The 21,969-nt window shown below is 42.3% G+C and overlaps 1 protein-coding gene across 1 annotated transcript; it reads right to left on the bottom strand.

The window, feature by feature from the left end:
• Positions 1–3,551: 3,551 nt before the first annotated feature.
• trappc11 (trafficking protein particle complex subunit 11) lies at positions 3,552–16,733 on the bottom strand. Its single transcript, XM_085414963.1, has 30 exons — positions 16,389–16,733; positions 15,673–15,901; positions 15,327–15,496; positions 15,159–15,229; positions 14,923–15,037; positions 14,739–14,838; positions 13,256–13,329; positions 13,065–13,161; positions 10,917–11,050; positions 10,496–10,637; positions 10,231–10,324; positions 9,635–9,714; positions 8,824–8,902; positions 8,595–8,649; positions 8,253–8,398; positions 7,921–7,982; positions 7,605–7,737; positions 7,258–7,388; positions 6,760–6,885; positions 6,489–6,682; positions 6,253–6,401; positions 6,048–6,169; positions 5,819–5,938; positions 5,642–5,707; positions 5,063–5,219; positions 4,868–4,979; positions 4,691–4,782; positions 4,385–4,518; positions 3,944–4,111; positions 3,552–3,853 (listed from the first exon to the last, which is right to left on the bottom strand). The coding sequence occupies exons 2-30, from the start codon at positions 15,874–15,876 to the stop codon at positions 3,809–3,811; spliced, it is 3,372 nt and encodes a 1,123-aa protein (XP_085271089.1). The 5' UTR covers positions 15,877–15,901; positions 16,389–16,733; the 3' UTR covers positions 3,552–3,808.
• Between the last annotated feature and the right edge of the window lie 5,236 nt (positions 16,734–21,969).

Raw genomic sequence — 21,969 nt, 5'->3', positions numbered from 1 at the left:
TGGCTGGAAAAGTGCACTATAAAGCGCACTGCACTGTGTGCCGGCGCACTTTTTCCATAGGCATGCTTCTATTGGTGGGCACATGAAGAACATGAGGGGCGTGAAAGCTCAGGGAACCCTTAACCAATTTTTTGTCCGCCAGGCCACGGCAGAAGCAGATATGGTATGTAAACACTGGTTTGTTTTTTTAAACCCTCTGGTTAAGGTTAATATGGGCATGTGCAGTGAATATCAGCGCTATGTGGCCAGAAGTGTGATAATATAATTTATTTTGTGTAATAAACAACTGTAAGGATAGATGATTACAACAAATAGATCACTAATACATAAAAGTAATACATAGATGAATAATGATGATGAGTTAAGATGCGTAATCATGGGAACAAGCGGGTTTACAAACAGGAGCAGCTGATTAGCATTAGAAAAGCTGAAATAATACCTCAGCTGAAGCCAATTGTACTAAATGCACTAAATGTGCACTGTTACAAGAATATTTTTCGTTCTATTGTTTTCTATTAATTTATATAATTTTAAGTTAAGCAGGACAGAGTTCTTTTAAAGAAAGATTTACTTATGTTCTCAAAAGTTAAGCATGACAGGCTTCTGTTTAAGAAAGAGACCTGTTTTACTGTGTTAATGTTGTCATTTTGAGCTAAAAATAAATGGCTAAATGATCATTTGTTTCACATATATTCATATCACAAAGAATATGCATCTGCTTAAATCAAGTTCAAGTCAAATGGTTAAAAAATAATTTCACACACAAAAAAAGAGCTACCACACTGGGAAGGGTGAAGACAACTGGGTTGCCCGGCCCTGGCCACGAGGTGTCCCTTATTTATTTTTCAGGGAGTTGGCAACCCTAGCTTGTAATGAGCTGCATGTGAGACCGGATCTAAGCAAGGTGAAAAGGACTTTGGCTAGGAAGAGAAATCAAGCTGGTAAGGTTGTGCAGCATGTTAGAGAGATTAAGGGTGCAAATGGATATGCGACTCTAGTGGAACGGATTTTAATTGTGGGTTAAAGGAGAATGATTAGTAGAGGATGCAGACTCAAACATCACGTCCTCTCCTCCACAAAGTTGTTACACACTGAAGGAAGACAAGGTTCATCCAGGTGCACATGAAGGTTTATTGCGCTGAAACACAGCAAAACAGTTCAGTGTTACTGGCGGCTTCCATCGTAATAACTGGCCTGCGTTACTTTTGTGAGGGATTATTTTGGCAGTTACCCGTTTGGCTGAGCCGCCACCGCCACCTACTGGCGAAACTAAATATCGCCCTAACATCACATCAGGTGGAAGCAAATGAGCTTTTGGCTCTGTACCATGATGCAAACTGTTGTCACAACAAATAGCAAAAAAAGGTGATTGGGGGGGGGGGAACTTGTTCTTAATACTCAAAATACTCAGGGTGCCACAAAGAGTCCGAGCTGTCATCCAGAAACGAACCTACACAATAACTGAAATCATAAAAATCTACCAATAAAACAGCAGTAATTTAATCACTTCTGTGGCGGCTGGGAAATCATTTTTACAGCATTTAATGTAGTCATTACAAGATTCAGAGAGAAATTGTCTTTGAAAAATATAAACAGAATCAATTTCAGTTTTGTATCATTATGTTTTTTCTATGAAAAATCTGAAAAGTGGCAAATGGACCCGTTCTTTTACACTTTTTTATACTCAAGCACTGAAAGAGCTTTATATAAGTTTTGGGGGGGAAAGGCCTTTAGAGGTTTCTGTCCAACATTCACACGTTTGTACTCTGCTGAAAGTAACAATTCAGTATCTCACCCAAAAATGTTTTAGGGCAAACTGGTGGAGTAGGGCTTGAACCACCAACCTTCCAACTGGTAGATGATCTGCTCTGTCCTCTGAACTTCAGCTTCAGCGTGCGTTCTGGATCTTTACCAAACATTTTATGAGGTGTACAGATTATAGCTGCAGGTTCTATTTAAGATATTCGGTTTCTAAGACACGCATTTCATAGCATTATTACATTTATCTCTTATATTTACCACATTCCACACATGAAATTAAAACACAACACCATATTTTTTTTAACCTATTTAAGTTTCTCGAATTATATGAAAACCCCAGAGAACATCTCAGAATTGTTCCTGGAAGTCCAGGAATTCTGTAAATCCAGTGTAGACAGGGGAGTCTGATTAGAATCTGCTATCCCATTAAATAATCTCCAAATTTGCATAAGACGGCTTTAGTTTTTATTTTTTCAGCTGCAGCCCCGAGTGTGTACTGGTCTGAGATCAGCTAAAGAACAAAAACAAATCAAATATGGGCTGAGTCTACCTGCATTTGATCCAATTTATATATTAATGCCTATAATACTTAATTGTTCTTAACCCTTTAAAACCTGAACTATAAAATCACTCTTTAATGTTTTGATGATGGAGTGTTTGCTGAACCTTCAGACAATATATAAAAAAATATCAACTTTTAATCTGTATATGAGTTTTAATTTGTATCACATTTGCTACATAAACCATATTTTTGCAATGTAGTCATTAAAAATGTGTCATGCACCTTATATGATTTTAATTGTGAACAATTAAGTCACACTGATGATGTAGAAGTCTTAAAAACTCACAAAGACACACAATTGGATTTAAAGGGTTCAATTATTTCACGGCCAAAAGGTAAAAAAAAAAAAACAGCAGCAAGGAATAAAGTTGCATGTAAGAATCTGTACTTATTACTGATGCGCATTCGGGAAACACACAGGCGTCAGACAATTAATAAACTTGAGCTCCTGCTACTATTCGCACACAGAGATCTTCAAAGAATCGTACGGATGTTTTCTGGAAACTTGGTTTATCAGCAGACGGTGATTTTATACCTGTTGATATTTAGTCTGGAACATGTTCCCATCACAAGTTACCATGGCGATGTACAGCAGTAAGTATTAAACCAGCTTTGCAGCGCAGGGTTAGGCCCAGAGTTAACCCTGAAATTCTGCTTCACAGGCCTCAGATGTGATTTTCATCACCTTCCAGGATCAAGTAGGGAAATTTAGCTAGTTATGCAAATGTGTACATGACTACAGTGTGGAGTCACTTTAGCGTGGTTATAATCTGAGTGCTGACAGTACAGCTCATGTTTGGTGAGTTAACAACCTGCCATTTTTGAACCAGCCAACAAGCTTCAGTGAATTATTCAACTTAATGTGGAAAAAACTGCAATTCCTTTATTGGCCAATTAAAAGTATTTAAAAAATTTTCCTGAATTATAAATATGTCTCTTCTAAACTAGTCTAAGAACTAAGAAGCAAAAATGAGCTGGTATCCGTGTCTCAGACTCAGTCTCGGGCCCTATTGTTAGCATTACCTGATCACTTTACTAGTGCTTAAAATCCATGAACCAAAAGAAAATGGGCAATAGCGACAGGCGTCTCTTTTCTATACCGTCTTTCAGTACCAACTAACCCTTTTCCCACTTCTGAACATTATGACCCTCAACTTCATCGATATAATGTAGCCATTTTTAAGTATGTACAATTGTCTCACACTTTCACGGTTGTACACACAGCAGGTTTAGATCACTTCAGTTTAATCAAATCTTCATCACATCCTATTCATATATTAAACTTTCCTCAAATGTCCATAAAGCTCACATCAGATTCACACACGATCTTAGCTGTTAAATGATCATTGGTGCTCGATGCTTGCTGGTGTTTGGTCAACAGATGATCTAAGCAAATAGTGTCAATCTCTGTGGTATCATACATCTAGAACAGCCTGCAGTACACAATGCTGCTTTTTATTTACAAGAAACACTTTCATTTTCTCCTCAAGCTGCAGCAATGGAGGCGTCGTCCAACTGTCGACCCTGAGGCTGTGGAGAAAGACAGAAACGAGGCTTTAGCCCAACAAGGAAAACATCTCCACGGTTACCTTAGTGTTTATGGGTTTCTATGCGTGTTACCTTGACGAAGATTCGCTGGGGCAGGAAGCGTTTCAGAGCTTGAGTACCGAAGTTGGGGCAACGTGGCAGGCTGATGTTGAGCTGTGGTAGTGTTTGGTAACCAGCCATCAGTGGATAGTAGTTATACAGCATCTCCTGCTCTGAACTGGGGAGGATACGGAGACGCACCTACACACACACACACACACACACACACACACACACACACACACACACACACACACACACACACACACACACACACACACACACACACACACACACACACACACACACACACACACACACACACACACACACAGTTTTATATTTACAGATAGATAGAAAACACACACAAGTGCTGCATGAAAACCAGATTTTCAGTACTGATGAAGCACGATGACATCACCAAAACTGTCCATCAATATGACCCGTCAGTCCTTACAGGCGGTGCAGCTGTACCTGTTTGAGACCAGAAAACATGAAGGCATCGGATGGTTCCACGGCCATCTCCACCTCCTGCACCAGAGCCGTTCTGTTTTCTATGTGGTAACGCACAGGAAGAGACTCCCTGACTCGCCCGAACGACGGTAAATCTATAGCCCAAAACATCAAAACAACAATGTGACACCACCAACAGCCAGAGGTTAACATCTTTCACAATAGCAAATGCAAATAATGAGAACATTTCTTGAATTCTACTTCGTGTATTGGAATATTTTCTGTAAAATCAGGAACACTGTGTGCATGCGATGCTTGCATACTGACCAGCGTGGATGTACAGAGGCACCATCTCCAGGACCACATGAGGCAGACTAACTATAGTCTGGATGAGAGGACTGTCTGGACTGGAGGAGTTTCTGTCAAACAGAGTTTTAGAAGTCTGTTCAAGCCCTCTGAAAACCCAGCAGCAGCACGTCACAGCCTCCATTAACGTGTACGTACCTCCTCCATGATATCAGGTACTGCCCTGTAGCCACCGTGTTATTGATGCTGGTCTGTGGCGGGCATCGGAGACAGAAACACTCACTGGCACACTCCCCTGTTTGTAGAACAACTGAACACAAGCGCACACTTTTTACTTTTCAGCGATAAATTTAAACAGGAAATTTTAGGTAACTATTTTAAGTAATCGGGTACCTTCCTGTAACTGTGACTGAAGCTGCGGTGTGTTACTGGTCACAGTAAGAAGCTGCAGAGAAGAGGAAGTCAGGAGGAGGGGCCACGGAGACGACGACACGATGTCAGTCATTAGGAGAAAGGGAATGTCCACTGATACCCGGTCCAACGGCTCAAACTGCAGCAGCACAGCAGAGACAATAATAATACTCTTTATTAGACTTACTATAAAAAGACTCATTATCCTACTTTAACAGGATGAAATTTATTTAATCGAATGCAACATACCAAAGCTCCGGCTTTTCTCTCTACTTTAACCTTTGTCTTACTTATTTTTTGTCCTTTACTTTGTACTTGGAGTGTCTGTTTCAGTTTCTACAAGCAGCTGTCATACAAACAGGTTGTTGAGGTAGGTGTATGCTAACTTACGCTAATGTAAATGTAATCAGACAAATCTGGATGTTTCTCATTTCCCGCTTTTGTATTTCATGATATTAAGCTTATGCCCTCTACCCTTGCCCCCTTAAAGATCCCCTCACACCTCCCTGACTATTAGTAAAGTCCACGCTAAAATAAAAACGGGGAATCCTAAATACAAACCTTGGTGGAAACAAACTTGACCGAAACCTCAAATGGAACAAGTGTCTCTATGGTTACCGTCTCATCCTGGAGAAGAAGAAAAAGAGAGAGGTGTAAAGCAGGAAAGTAAAACAAATGTTAACGTGTTTATCGCTGAGCCGTCTGTCAGCTGTACTGTGGGTCGGACGAGCTTTCTACCTTGTGACACTTGCACATAATCTGTCGTCCTTCTACTGTGGTGTCGATGCCGTAGGCCACGTGGAACAAGAAGACCCTGGGTCCGGTTGACACACACTTGACAAACACGCACTTCTCCAACTAGAGGCAAACACACAGCTCGCAAACTCAAATTTCTTCTTTTGCTGTGAACTGACAGTGTTGGCGTTTTGCGTGGTATGCTGAATCGACATTTCTTTGTGAGACTCACCTTTTCACCCGGTTTCAGCTCTCCCAGAGGCACATCGGGGAGCAAAGAAGGCGCGCTGTCATCGCAAAACTTTGATCCGTCAAGTGTGACGTGAGTGGTCTGGCCTAGATTGGCATCCTGACCTGAACAAGCAAACCAAGACAAACGCTAAATTAGCATTCGTATGCTGCTGTATGTTATTGAAATGATTACAGTACCGATCTACCTGGTTTGAGGCCAGCAGTTAATTTAACATCTTTAGCCATGGCCTCCTCCTGTGATTGGACAGTAAGCTTGATGCAGTACATTTCATTGGTGAGTGCAGGAGGCTGGTGGCTCAGCTGAACAGAGATCTTTGGGACTCTGGAGATGATCCTAAACACAAGAACCATTTCTGCTGATTCGATCCCAGCACGGACACTGCTCAAACTGACGGGTTGGTAATGGCTTTTTCTGACTCACATGGTGCTGTGCTGCATGGTCAAGCTGTCCCAGTCCAGCTCCTGACGTGCTTCGATGTTACGGCCCCAACGCCGTGAACACCTGCTGGCCTGCAAGGCTTCATGTGCAGACGCAGCGTCTCCACCTGCTCCTCTCCAGCTCACAAACACACAGCGACCACTGTCGCCACCCAACATCACCTCGATACCCGTCATCTATGATAACACACATATTAATCAATGTTTCCATCCATGTCTCTCTCTCGCAATCACAAACAACAAAGTCTCCTTACCTCTATCTTCTTACCAACATCTTCAGTTTTTGCCACAAAGCTGAAGTTGTAGCATGTGGTTTTTCCTGGTAACAGACTCATGGCCTCCTGGCCTGACCACTCTGCCACACACCACTGGTTATACTCCTAACAAACAAAAACACCTTTATACATCACATACAATACCCCATCAGTGGTTTATGGCTGAGGGATAGGAAGCTAAGCTACTGCAGCATAACCATGAAGAACAGTGAACGTAAGGTTTATGTTATTTTCAGCTGTCTGCACTAAAACGAGGTGAACACGAACCAGTCTGGGTTTTATTACTGCAGTTTTTTAACTAACATGGTGAGCATGCAACATAATTACAGAAGTAAATAAACACGAGACTGAATGTGTTCAGTTTGTGTGGACTGAGAGCACACCAGCTCACCTGAAGCTGCTTTTGTGGGACGTTGGACAGACAAAGCGCTCCAAGCTGACATCATACCTGGAGGCGGCGATGCAAACAGCACGTACCTGGTTACTGAGGCTGACAGCTAGCTTGCTGAAAGACACGGGATGAGGGCAGTCAGCTCGGAGGAAGACCTGCAGTTGGACAGGCTGGTCCACGTGGAAACTGGGAGACTGGAATTTGGCTTTACACTGGACTGGAGTAAGAAAAAAAGGACAGCTATTATAACCCATTTATAAAGAGATATAGAAGAATGCTGCATCAACTTATTACTTAAGACGGATCCCATTTTATACTAAACTCTTTCTAAACCCAGTATCGTTCGTCAGCATGCACCTTTTCTTCCTGCCACGTACACGATAAAAGAGGAGAACTAAAACCCCTGTTTTGAGCGAATCGTGTGTTTACTAACTGAATGGGATGTAGTCTTGCACTTCTATAGTTAGTTCGTTCGATCCAGCCAAAGCCATGCGGTCATTCCACAAAGACCTGGCAGCAGTGACAGAAGACGGATCGCACTCCGGCTCAGCATCTGGGACCTCGTTCTGGAAATTAAAATATGTGGATGCATCAATTTTGATTTGACCTCTGCTTAGCTACTCTGAGCTTTACAACACAGCTACAAACTGCAGCTTTTAAGCATTTAATTCCTACGAAACACACTACAATTATATTAACGTTTGAAATCCACAACATGAGTATTAGATCGGTGGAACCCTTCAGCTCACCGTGAGGACTTTGATGAGATTCCTCTCAATCCTTGACTTTTGCTCCTCCTTGAGGGTGGAAGCTAAAAGACAAGATCAGCGTGAGTCTTCTGATCTGATATTATTCAGTTTTCCACTCAAACGTCATCTTTGATATTTTAAACATCCTTGGACAGTTGCAACAAATTTCTCAGATTTACCACACGCAAGTAAGAATGTTCTGAGTGTCAGCAGCAGTTTCTAATACCACCCCACAGATTAAAGGATTGTGTTTTACAGGATTATTTGGCATCTTTTGTTCTTTAACTATTCCTGATGTTTTGTCGTAGTTTTCAGTTCCGTCTTTTTCTCACCTCTGCCCAGCAGCTCCATACAGTAGATAACGTAGTCCTTAATACTAGCCATCAGATAAGCACAGCGTAGAGCTGTGGTCAATATGGCTGTCAGGAGACCCCACCATCGCTCTGTGCGATAGTCACACATCACATAGTCCAACAGCCTGATAAGAAAACACACACAATGGGTAAAGACGATTCTTCACACAGCCTGCTTTCTAAGAGTGAGAGGTAAAGAGTTCTGTTCCCTTTCCCCTCGTGTGAGGAGTTTGTAAGATTCTGGGTGTGACGTGTCCTGATCTCAGCTTCTATATCAAAATAAAAGTGGGATGTAACTTGGAAAAGCTGTGTCTCACTTACTTCAGCGCCTTGGTGTAGTCTTTTGCATGGTAGTATTCCTCTCCCATCTGCACCACTACAGAAGATACACACAGTGAGACGAGGTGAAACGACACAACAGCTGCGAACTGCAACGTGCTCATATTAAAAAATCACCACAGTGTCGATGTTCTTTATATACTACAGGGATTAGAACACGTCCACCTGTAAGAAGGTAACCCAGCGACTATAAAACGCTAATCATACGCACTGAGGTGGCTCTTCATTCGAGGACACTTGTACTTCTTAAACTGGGCGACGGCGTTGCTGAGAAGTGCTATTATCAGCTCCTGCAGGGGCAGAGACACCAGAGGATTAATTCAACCTGACAGGAACTAGAAGTAAAACACAATTATGAGAATGACACAACAAAGCTTCAAAGCTGAATGTTCATGTCTCTGTGTAAAGCTTTTTCTGCTCTAGCTGGGAAAACGCGTCACATGCAGAGCAGCCTATCGTTTCCTCTGTACAAACAGGACCTCAGCATATGATGTGCCAACACATTTAGATTCCCGCAACACAAAAACACACAATTCCTACATTTTTCTTGCTGTATTTAAGAATTCTATACCTTTGAGTATCTTCAATAGTACCAAGAAAAGCTACTGTTGTAGAAAACAAACAAATCACAGATCTTTACAGGGATTGGCGTTCTGAAAAACTCAATAACCGAACCCAAAGTGCGCTTCCACTGATTTTAGACCAACTGTAGCTTTAGGTAACATTTTCTCACGGATCAGGCACTTTCTCCAATAATGTCTGAACCTTTTAAAAGGCTGCACACTGACTTCTGTGGGCATGTGAAGGATGCACGATGCAAGGATGTCAGCGTCCAACAAACTCTACATTTTAAGCTACTTCACAAACCAAGCTGGTCATTTTCAAATGATTTTATCAGCTACCATGTTAAAAATAGGCTAGTTTAACTTCATATGTAAGGCTGAGGGTGTGTGTCATTAATAACAATGATTTTTTTTAAATAAGCAGGACTAAAGCAGTAAAATATTGCTGTGTGCTCTTACAGAATGTGGTACATCTCTCTCTTTAATCTGCAGAGCTAGAATCCCCGTCTTCTCTTTTTCAGCATCTGGAGGATCAATACCTGGAAGTGAAGTGATGCAGACGTAATTACTGAACAAACTCTTGATATTAAGCTTCATTTTGGAAGGTTTCATTAGAAGTAGTGGTACACGCAGCATCAGACAGCAGAAGGATCCTCTCATAAGCTTTCTAAAAGCACGTTGGATGTGTTACACGTGTCCACAATAAAATATTTAGACAAGATCACTCAGGACCTAACAGCTAATTAAAGTGTTCTTTACTTCAGAGAAGCCAGCTGTCCTTTTAAAGCAACAATCTAACAGCAGTTAGTCTGTTTACTGTTGACCTTCACCATAGGGGTGTGCACACGTGTCCTCACAACAAGATAAAGGAAATGTAAACAAAATATGGCCAAATGTAGAAACTCAAAACAGTTTAATCACGCACGGTCACGTCTCAGCTACAGTACATAATATTGCACAAGCACTGTTGTGCAGATTTGTGAATGAAGCAGTAACATTAACAGTGTCTGAGGCCAGCAGTGTTGTGTATTCCATGTCTGTATCTGTCAACATACTCTGTTGTCCCTGCCTCCAAGGTCTCTGGCCATAGAAATCCAGTCCTGCGCTTTGGGTGTCCAGAGGGTCGGGGGAGGGGTAACTTGCACCAGCCTGGAACAACCGACCAATGAAACTGTTAAGCTGTGTTTGATATGCAATATGATAATTAGAAACCTCCTAAAAGAAGCTACGATTCAGTTGCATTTTAAAGCGGCGAGTTCATGCTGTCTTTGGTGTTGCTGGTACACTGAGGCATAGTTACAGTAGCTGTACCGCCATCACCTGACAGAGCTGCTGTGCCAGCTGCTTCCTGTCCTGACTGTAGCAGGCAGCCTGCTGGTAGTAAAATCCAGGGTTCTGGGTCTGGATTGCCGTCAGTCCCAACTTTATAGCTTCATCAAACAGTTCCCCAAATGACTGGAACCTGAACGGGGCAAAGTCGAACAGTCAAGATGTGCAGACATGATGTATGGATGTGCATTATAAATAAACATGAGTCCTTATATAATGTACTGTGTTCATGTACACTCATTAGAGGACAAGTGTGGGGCCTTTTCACTGTGGAGTTTGCATGTTCACCATTGTGAATTAACATATTTTTATTATAAGGTTTAATCACTTCATCTTGTTCCATACAGAGGGTGATGGACTATCGGCCACATGTGTAATTTCTGTGTGTTCATATCCAATGAGCATATCTCACTGTTTAGACATCCACGCAGAGTGCTCAAAGGCTAGTTCAGCGCTGCCGATCTTCTTCTTACACAGGTCGATGTGCTTTCGGAACTGGGCTATAGCATCTAGAGGAGTGTTATGCTGGAAACACAGGCGGCAGATCTGCAGACACCGAGAACAGGAGAGAAACATAAAGGGAGAAGTGTCACAAAAAGTTTAGTTTATAGTACAGTTGGGAGCAATGTTCCCTCTAAGCTGCGCACTGCTGGCACGTCTCTGCGCACAAGAAAAAATCTAACCTGAATTGAAATTAAAATTAATACGTTAATAATTCTGTTTTGCAGTGTGAGTCAGTCAGTGACTGGCTGATTACAACGATGCCACCTTATCCCATAGTCCAGCCAATGATGCGATTCACATTCGTATATACGCAGCTGATCAGCGTCGCTGACAGGCTATGACAGCGTCCTTATGTGCAGACACCGGTGTTTTAGCAAAGCGGCTGATGTGGAGTGAAGCCACGTTAATGACAACGACTACAACCATTGGAGATGTGAGCAGGACAGACGGAACAACTGACGGACAAAGTGTGGACTTTATACCAGTTTTTAAATTGTGTTGATCGGCCACGCAAAACCAGAGTTATGATAAAATATCTGCAGTGTTTGTTTTTCTTCCTGAATACTGTCGTTGTTTATATTTACTGCAGGAAGAAACGGTGAAAACGGCGTTTTATAAGAAAAACGCTGGAAAGCCTGTGAACAAAAACCCCGCCCTTTCCTATTGGTGAAAAATGTACCATGTCGACCAATCAAAAAGTGATATGGCAACATGGCATCTAGTTGTTTAGGGAGGGGGACGTTTTAGGAGTGACGGCGTGTTTGAGATGTGAGTGATTTGCGACGTTTAGCACAAATCTTGTGTAGTTAGTGTGCAGTTAGTGTGCAGTCAGTGTGCAGTTAGTGTGTAGTTGGTGTGCAGTTAGTGTGTAGTTGGTGTGCAGTTGGTGTGCAGTTAGTGTGCAGTTAGTGTGCAGTTGGTGTGTAGTTAGTGTGTAGTCAGTAGTTTTGTTGTGTGTGTCAGAACAATGAGGCGCCTGCTGAGTGTTACAGGTGTTACAGCAGTGACACATCTGCTGCTGTCAGGCCTGCAGGTATCAGGCTGTTGTTCTCCTTCATCTCATAGTGGACAGAAATTATTTTGTGGAGCGGCACAAATAATTTGTGTGGCATCAGAGTTGATGCAGAACAGCTGATTGTTCTGTAAATAGTTTGAAATAGTTTGAAACGCCTTGGCTGCATTTTTAGGTAAACAGCTGCAAAACACTTTGTTGTTTGCAAAACTCAGTTACTTTTTTGAAGAAGTAACTATATAATTAATTACCCAACACTGGTCATTATATCCTGTATTTTGCAGACAGAGAGTTACAGACTCTCTCCCAGACCACAGACTCATAATACAAGTCAGAGCTTCATTTAAAAAATAAATAAATAAATAAAGTTGTGTTTTCAAAATTGGAGTTCAAGTTATTTTTCCTTCCAATAGTGTTAACATGCTGCACAGGACAGGAACTAGATTTTTTTTAAATTTTCATTGTAAGTGGGCTAATTAAAAGTAGTCTAACATAAATGCTGTAATTTGATTATTTTAATAAACATGTAACTTGGGTGGATTCGATGCTGGCGTGACCACAGTGCACACGTCTGCTGTCGCTCACAGTGGTCCAAGTGTCCGCTCAGGGAGTTTGTGTGTTCGCTCAGACACATGAAACATCAGAGGGAACATTGGTTGGGACTGTGTTTACCAGGACTGTTCGATGATTCATTACTTGTTGTTGGCTTTTTATGCTAAACATCTGGCCCCTGTTCTATTACTTGGCCCACAGGTTGTTTTTGTGGCTCTGACCTCCGTTTTGGATTTACACCAACTCTGCTAACTTGAACTGCAAACATGACAGTAGCTGACATTAACTGCTACCTGGAGGGCCCGACACGTCACCGCGTGGAGAACAAATTCACACAGCCGTGTGTTTGTAGTTGCTCAAGTTGTTTGTCACAACGTGTGCACAGACGTCCCTACTAATGTTGAGTAATTTAAAGACATGAATCTGACAAAAAGTCAGATCCACTGCTGTTTATCTGAAGAACAGTTACACAGAGGACAAGCACGACTGTACCTTGTAGTTGATGAATCCAGCCATAGTTTTGATCTCCAACATGTTGGTCTCATGTGATCGGAGCTCATGCACAAGACTGTAGGCAGTTCTGTAATACCTACAGACACAAACACACAAGATAAACTGATCAGCTATCATTTAGGACGCTGACTATTTTAGCACCTATTGTGAATCTCAGGACACACACTTACTTGAGAGCATTTTGGGTGTCCTGCTTCAGTTCACTGAAGAAAGCGATTTTAAACTGATGCCTGACAAACAGCAGCTGGGAACAGAGAGATTAGAAAGCTGTTCAAACACAATGACTTCTTACACTGTGTTTCCTTCCATCTCTAAGCAGCTTTCTAAACTGTTCTATTACTGGATTCATTTGAAAAAAATATTGAAATGACGTTAGATTAGGTTTAGAATAAGTTTCATTTCAGCAGATTATTTTTCATTCTACAATAATCTGTTAGAGGCCCGTAACCTCATGTGTGACACCTCTGTCTCAACGTCAATGGATCACCCAGTCAAAAAAAATAGGATGAGATAATAGATAATAAGACATGCATCTCTGTATTGTGAAATGTCACAGGTGCGAAAATGTACGCTGAGCCCAAGTATTACTAGTTAAGCTGCACCACTCTGAGAACTATTAGCTGGACAAAGTTTGGGGTCTTATTTTGATAATCTTGAGCCAGGAAAGTTTTGTCACATGATAGTAGTAGTTCTCCTACAATCGAGACACCGGGGGGGAATCAAACTCAAAACAGCTTTCTTTGTGTTAACTGGCTCAACAAAACCTTAAACCCTGCTCACAATCAGATACCAACTTTCTTAGGCTTTGCATGCTCACACAGAGGAGTGTTTAATAAAGCTCTTCTTTAATCATTAGTTAATATGGATTAAACGAGTGCTGCCTACTTCATTCAGTAAAAACAAAAAAAGGCAAGAGTGCTGCTACAAATGAAGCAACAGAGCAATGCTGGTAAGAATAAACTGAACACGTGATACTCAAGAAGTGGATTCAGTCTGATACCGTCACATAATATATGAGGGGGTCGAAATAACTTCAGTAACCGGCCAGATCATGAATGAATTTTCTAACCTGTGCCCTTTTCACTGTTGTTCCAACAGTGTAAGGCATACTGGCACTGTCAGGAAATACAAAAAAAGCTCGCTGAGTGCAGGCAGCACCACAGCACAGGCCATAGAAGACAACAGGAAAAGCCAGTATTCCACACTCAGCATGTTAACTGGTTTCTGAATGGTCTGTCTACAACCTCTGATTGTAGAGCTACAATTTTCAAATAGTGCTGGCCTGATGATCAAATGCAATGCTTGCTCAATTAGCCACATGACCAACCACAGAATATTTGGTGTGATCTTCTCCTTCCTAACTGAGACAATTTAATGTTAGCAGAAGAGGAACTAATGACAGAAAAATGGATGTGCATAGAAGAGGGCAGTAACAATATCGCAGAGTCATCACAGCTTGACTGATTATTTAAAAGATATAATTCCTGCATGCATCCTGTTTGTGCAATTTCTGCTGTGCACTGAGCATTTTGATAGATTCACATTGTTTGCATAGCACCTACAACTGCTGTGTAATAAACAAACGAAAGGACCAGAAACAGCACGAGACCTTTCATGTATCCGTTCACTGTTCACGGAGGAACATATTCATACCTGGTGGGTTGTCTTGTTGAGGAACTCTTTGTGAGATTTGACGCGCCGAATCTCAGTGTAATAATAGGTCTGAGCATGCTCGTAGAACGCGTTCTCCAACCTTTAGAATCACACCAAAAAGATACTCAGTGAAAACACAATCTTCACTTTAAATCAGGTCACCGGCTCAGTCAGTCGTAGGTACCTTATAATGTAGCCCACTAAGTGGTCAGTGTGAGGGAGAACAAAGAGGCTCTTGCCAGACAGATCACAGGCATGACAGAGAGCTTGTGCCCGCTCTGATGCCACCAGGTCCTCTCCTGTGAAACAAAGATGGTAGGTGTCAGCATGGTCTACAGGTTTGTTTGTTTTTTGCATGACTGTGAAATAAAAAAAAAAAGCTGCCATGAGCACATATTGTTATTTTGTAGAAGGCTCTACCTGGAGGCAGAGGAGTTTTCTTCTGGATTAAAACCACAGCCACTTTGGTGTTTCTACCCTGAAGACTGGTCCTAAAGGTAGACAAATGCCACACAACGGAAAAAACTCACTACACATTTCTGAGAAAAAAACCCCCCAAAGGCATTTCACAAATTTCATTTCACCCACCTAACAATCTCCACTTTAGTTGCACATTCAGACTGTTTCTCTTTCCACTGCGGGTCATCCCAGTCCAATTCATAGAACAGGACTACAAGAGCAGGTACCAGGTTTAAATGTTTGTTCATCCAGCCGGTTTTCAGGATGCCTTTAGGGATGTACCACTCATATGATGTTCGCTAGGCACAGAGCAGAAAACAGTATTGTTGATAGCGGTTAGTGTTTTCCTACATTTTAGGAGTGATGCTGTTATTTGCAAGTGTGAAAACGATAAACCAGTAATAGTTTGAGTTTTACTGGGATATAATATAGTGTAAATTTCAACTTGTCAAAGATTTCTCAAGCTGCAGCTCACCTTAGTGCGACATTTTGGGTACTCGTGGTCTCCTGGTAGCACTTTGAAAGAGATAGGGACTCTGTCAGCACGACGATTGGCACAGAAGGCATCCCAAATGGCCCGGTGCACAGCATTGTATACCACATCCAGGCCAGTCAAAGCCACAAATGCCATGGGCCGGCAACATAGCTCCGGAGGAAGCTCCCACTGGGACCCTGCCATCCTGATGGTTCAACAATAGATACACCTACACAAAAAAGGGCAATATCACTGCAGCAGCATCAGATAGGCCCATACATCAAGCCTACAGTCCAATCAATAATGGTTAATTATTTCCAATCAATACTCTGCCGTGTTTCAACAGTTTGGCGATGGAAAAAAAATGAATGTATGTAAAATATATTTTGCGCAATCACAACGAAATTCAAGAGGAACCACTGAAGATGAACGCAGGCAGAGGTGGGACAAGCAGCTGAGTATAACAAGTATTTATACTACACGAAACAAAGCGCGACACTTTTGAAGGAAGAAAGTAAACAGACAGGCCTCCCATTTATACAAAAACAGGTTAAATGCGGACAGCACTGTATACGTTCTGACGGCCAGAAAAATACAATACAAATACAGACGCCTGAAGACAGAAGCGGAACTGAAACATGATTCGGCTAACGTTAGTGACACTGCATTTAGCGTCCGTAATAAAACACATACAGAATCACGAAACGACAACATACCTCAGTGCATCACTTCAAATGAATTTGTTAGGGGCTGAGCTCAGCAAGCTTGGTTAAGTTAGCTAACTGTACTTTATGTACTGTTAGCAGATCACTAGCGTTATCTTACAAGGTTAACGCTTAGCGTTAGCTAGCCAATGGGCGAGGTTGCAAATGTACCTAGTACACATACACCAGGTTTAGTTCCACACTGCGTGACTTCTTTCTAGCTAAATTCTACCTGCGGTCACAAGAACACGATGTGTCAACCTCGAAAAGCTAGAAAATGACAGCTACTCTAGAAGCGATTGCTGAAGGAACAACAAACTCCAGCTAGTTAGCGGTCTAGCAGAAGTTCAATATCACTTCCGGTGCGACTTTTCAAAATTAAAGTGCCGTTGAGTACCAGTTTTTCTGTCAGGTGACGGTTTTTTTTGTTTGTTTTACAAGAAGGAGAAATGAGAAAGAAAAAAAAAAATAAGGATACCAATGATGGCTCTACACAAAACCTATACAAAGAAATCTGCTCAATGTCATATTAGAAAATTATGTTTTAGACATGATACACTGAAGAAAATAAACGACTTTGATTATTTGAATTATATTTTATATAATAACAGTATATTATTTGAATGCCTTCTTCCTTTAAAGGTTGCCACAGTGGATTATCTTCCTCCATCTCACTCTTTCTCTTGCATTCATCCATAAACATTCTCTGCAGCGTTCCTCTTTTACTCCTGTCTGGCAGCTCCAACCTTTTCCCAACATATCCACTATCTCTGCTCCACACATGTCCCAAACATCTCAGCCTTGCTTCCCTAACATTGCCTCCAAACCACCCAAACTTGAGCTGTCTGATTGATATAATAAATAAGTCTCACCATCTTCAAGCATCACCCCCACTGTTATATGATAAGTATGATATTTAGCATGTCATTGTTGCATTGCAGTCTACTGTAATATCTAAAGGATATATTGTGGTGTGAAAAGTGTTTGCTCCCGTCCTGATTTCCTTGGATGTCTGTCACAAACAAATGTTTCCAATCATCAAACAAATTACAATATAAGACAAAAATAACACAAGTACACACAAAATACAGTGTTTAAATGAAGGTGTTTATTATTAGGCAAAAAATCCAAACCTACATGCATGATTGTTTTTATTCAGCCACATTTTTGAGTCTGAACCGTGTTTTTAAGGTCACACCATCTCCCACACCAACCGGTCGCAGCAGATGGCCCCGCCCCTCCTGAGCCTGGTTCTGCTGGAGGTTTCTTCCTGTTAAAAGGGAGTTTTTCCTTCCCACTGTCGCCAAAGTGTTGCTCATAGGGGGTCATATGATTGTTGGGCTTTTCTCTGTATCTACTGTACAATATAAAGCGCCTTGAGGCGACTTTTGTTGTGATTTGGCGCTGTATAAATAAATAAAATTGAATTGAATTGAATTGAATCTCATTCTGGTCGGGACTTTGACTAGGCTACTCCAAAGTCTTCATATAGTTTTTCTTAAGTCATTCAGAGGTGGACTTGCTGGTGTGTTCTGGATCATTGTCCTGCTTCAGAACCCAAGTGTGCTTCAGCTTGAGGTCACAAACAGTTGGCCGAACATTCTCCTTTAGGACATTATGGAAGACAGCAGAATTCATGGTTCCATTTACCACAGCAAGTCTTTCAGTCCTGAGGCAGCAAAATAGCCCAGACCATCACATTACCATATTTTACTGATAGTATGATGTTCCTTTTTAGAAATGCTCTGTTACTTTTAAGTGAGTTGTAATGGGACACACACCTTCCAAAAAAGTTCAGCTTTCGTCTCGTCAGGCCACAGAGTATTTTCCCAACAGTCTTGGTGACCATCAAGAGTTTTCTGGCGAAAGTTTTTCAGCAGTGGTTTTTGTCTTGGAAAAAAACGCAGGCCATTTCCCCCAGTCTCTTTCTTATGGTAGAGTCATGAACACTGACCTTAGACGAGGCAAATGAGACCTGCGGTTCTCTGGATGTTGCTCTGCGGTCTTTTGTGACCGAGTGATCGCTGTGATCTTGGGGTAATTTTGGTCAGCCACCAAAATTAAGGTTCACCACTGTTCCATGTCTTCTCTTGTGATGGCCACATGACACCAATGCTCCGATACAAGCTGCTAACTTGAAGTTGCATTTTCCTCGAACCGCCGCCTCAAAGCTTGCTCCAGTGCAGAAAATCACACGCGATGTTTTGACCACTTGGCTCACATAAGTGGTCAAAATCATCAATACTGCTACGTAACACGAGACGCTTTGTAACACCCCAGTGCCATGTGAACGTGTGTTTTTGAAAGTTGTCAGCAAGAAAATAAAGAAAAGCAGTGGAAAAAATATTTTTTGTCATTAAAAATCTAAAAATCCCAATCCCATGAACATAATCACACCCTCTGTTTGTATAGAAGCAACTGATCTGTCAATTCATCCAAAATTGTATTGATATCATTCACACAAACCTTCGTTACACTCAGCACACGATTACACTGTTTGCTGTTCCCTGTTTTGTCACTAGATGTCACTGAAACAAAGCTTTTAACACTGGGATTTCCAGGCTTCTACCGTTCTACCTTTAAAAGCCGGAGAGCAGTCAAATGCTGGAAGTGGAAGCTAAATTGGCTAGTCATTCATATGTATATTAGGTCGTTACCTAGGAATTCTGGAGGGAGGGGAGTGGGGGTGAGTGATTGAGGGGGTGAGGGAGTGGAGTGTTTCAGTTTGCCATCTTAGGGAGAAATCAACACATGTCCTTTGTATGTCCTTTGTTGCTGACATTTATTGATGAAAACAGTACAAAAAACCAACCATTTGTACACATATTTACAAATAATGATAAAAAGTGAGTGAGTACATTTCAACATTTTCAGCAATCACTCACAATCCTGGCACTGCCACGGTATCTGTCGTCTGCATTTACCACATGTGTACCTGTAGCAGTGAACACATCGCACAGTGGCCTGATTTTTCTTGCATTTGTGTTTGACCTGACACGTGGCCCTTTTTCCAGGGCTCGGTGTGTGCGACTGGCCAGCGCCGTGTTCCTCTGCGGACAGTGTACTCCCGAACCATCTGGTCCATCACATCCACGCCACACTTTGTTTTGTTGTAAAGGGTGACAGTGTTTGGCTTCCTTTTGGTAGTGTTATCAGTCTGAACCACGCTGTGCATGCTGCTAAGAATATAGACTGTCCTCTTCCGTTTGGCCGCATACGCCGTCAGCGTGGCAGCAGAGGTTGAAAACACCTAAGAAATAAGATAAATTGTTATTTCCATAGCCCTTTTACACACAATGAAACACATAAACATAGAACCACAAAAGACCTGCAACATACCTGAGTGGTGAATACATTGCGATCTGTCTGTCTAGTGGATTGAGGAATTTCCCGGCGAATCTTGTTGACTGTGCCGAGGATGGTGGTTTTCCGTCTAAGAAGTTTTTGTGCCAGTGAAAGCGATGTGAAGAAATTGTCCGTGGTAACATTTCTGCCCTTGTCTAGGAATGGTTCCATCAGCCTCATCACTACATCTTCAGACAGTCTCTCCCCACTGGGACGATTGGGGTCCTTGCCAAGATATGGGAAGACATTGCAAATGTACTTGGATTTTAGGTCGCAAGCCACCCAAAACTTGATCCCAAACTTGTCAGGTTTACTTGCAATATACTGCAGGAAACAGCACCGAGTCTTTGATGGGAAAAGCTGCTCATCAACGGTGATATGTAGACCAGGGTTGTAGCACGTGATGCAGTTGGTGACAAATGATCCCCACACACTGGAAATTGCAGCGAACTTATCAGTCTTTGCTCGATCACTGCGGGTGGACTTGTCATCAAAGCGTAGGTGTTGCATGATGTCTTGGAAGCGGTTTCGTGCCATAGTTCCAATTATCTGTGGGTTTCCCAGGTTTGCTGACCAGCAGTCATTTAGAGATGGAACCCTGGTAACCCCCCGCAAGATGACAATTGCAATAAATGCCATCATAGAGCACTGGGTGTGCCCCGCTAAGCGGGGTACTGTGACGGGGCACACCCAGTGCTCTATGATTGGTGCACAATCATCTCTATGATTGTGCACCAATCAGAGCACTGGGTGTTTTTTGTACTGGGTATATATATGACACAATCTCACTGCACTTAGCCTAACCCTTCATTGCCCTGAAGAATTCTGTGGTGTACGGACCTCCTCTCCAAGGAAAGAAAATGCAGAGAAGACTCACTACTCAGCAGGCGTTGGAAATGATCCTGACGGAAGTCGACCCTTGTGACTCGGATGGAGAAGACCTAGAAGTTCAGCCGGATTCGGACTCAGAGCTGTCTGATCAGTCTTCCGGTTAGTTTCATTTCATGTTATTTCCTTTTTCATTTCAAACAAGTAAGTGGATGTAGTTAGTAAGTTTGTTTGACCTTCCCATTGCTCACAATTTGAATTTGTTCACACTGCAGATGAGGAGACTGCTTCTCCACCTAAAAAGAGAGCTTGTTTGGGGACTGAGACAGCGAAAGATGGCACAGTGTGGCGTGAAGAACATGTGGGGACCCGTCTCCCTTTCACCCCGATAGAAGCGTACGCTGCAGATGGAGAGCCAACGGCTGAGGCCAGGAAAAGTATCTCGAGTCGCCTTCAGAGCTTCCTGTGTTTCATCACTCTTGACATGCTTCATAGCATTCAAGAATGGACTATTCAACATGCACAGCAAACGGAGCATGTTCATTGGTTCATGGACCTCCCTGAACTAATGGCATTTATTGCAATTGTCATCTTGCGGGGGGTTACCAGGGTTCCATCTCTAAATGACTGCTGGTCAGCAAACCTGGGAAACCCACAGATAATTGGAACTATGGCACGAAACCGCTTCCAAGACATCATGCAACACCTACGCTTTGATGACAAGTCCACCCGCAGTGATCGAGCAAAGACTGATAAGTTCGCTGCAATTTCCAGTGTGTGGGGATCATTTGTCACCAACTGCATCACGTGCTACAACCCTGGTCTACATATCACCGTTGATGAGCAGCTTTTCCCATCAAAGACTCGGTGCTGTTTCCTGCAGTATATTGCAAGTAAACCTGACAAGTTTGGGATCAAGTTTTGGGTGGCTTGCGACCTAAAATCCAAGTACATTTGCAATGTCTTCCCATATCTTGGCAAGGACCCCAATCGTCCCAGTGGGGAGAGACTTTCTGAAAATGTAGTAATGAGGCTGATGGAACCATTCCTAGACAAGGGCAGAAATGTTACCACGGACAATTTTTTCACATCGCTTTCACTGGCACAAAAACTTCTTGGACGGAAAACCACCATCCTCGGCACAGTCAACAGGATTCGCAGGGAAATTCCTCAATCCACTAGACAGACAGATCGCAATGAATTCACCACTCAGGTATGTTGCAGGTCTTTTGTGGTTCTATGTTTATGTGTTTCATTGTGTGTAAAAGGGCTATGGAAATAACAATTTATCTTATTTCTTAGGTGTTTTCAACCTCTGCTGCCACGCTGACGGCGTATGCGGCCAAACGGAAGAAGACAGTCTATATTCTTAGCAGCATGCACAGCGTGGTTCAGACTGATAACACCACCAAAAGGAAGC

This window comes from Rhamphochromis longiceps, linkage group LG2 (genome assembly GCF_057381845.1).
Source record: "Rhamphochromis longiceps isolate RC_006_pf linkage group LG2, R_longiceps_female_GT1.1, whole genome shotgun sequence".
Taxonomy (NCBI): Eukaryota; Metazoa; Chordata; class Actinopteri; order Cichliformes; family Cichlidae; genus Rhamphochromis; species Rhamphochromis longiceps.
Note: the sequence above shows the minus strand (reverse complement) of the source record. Positions and strands in the feature narration are given on the sequence as shown.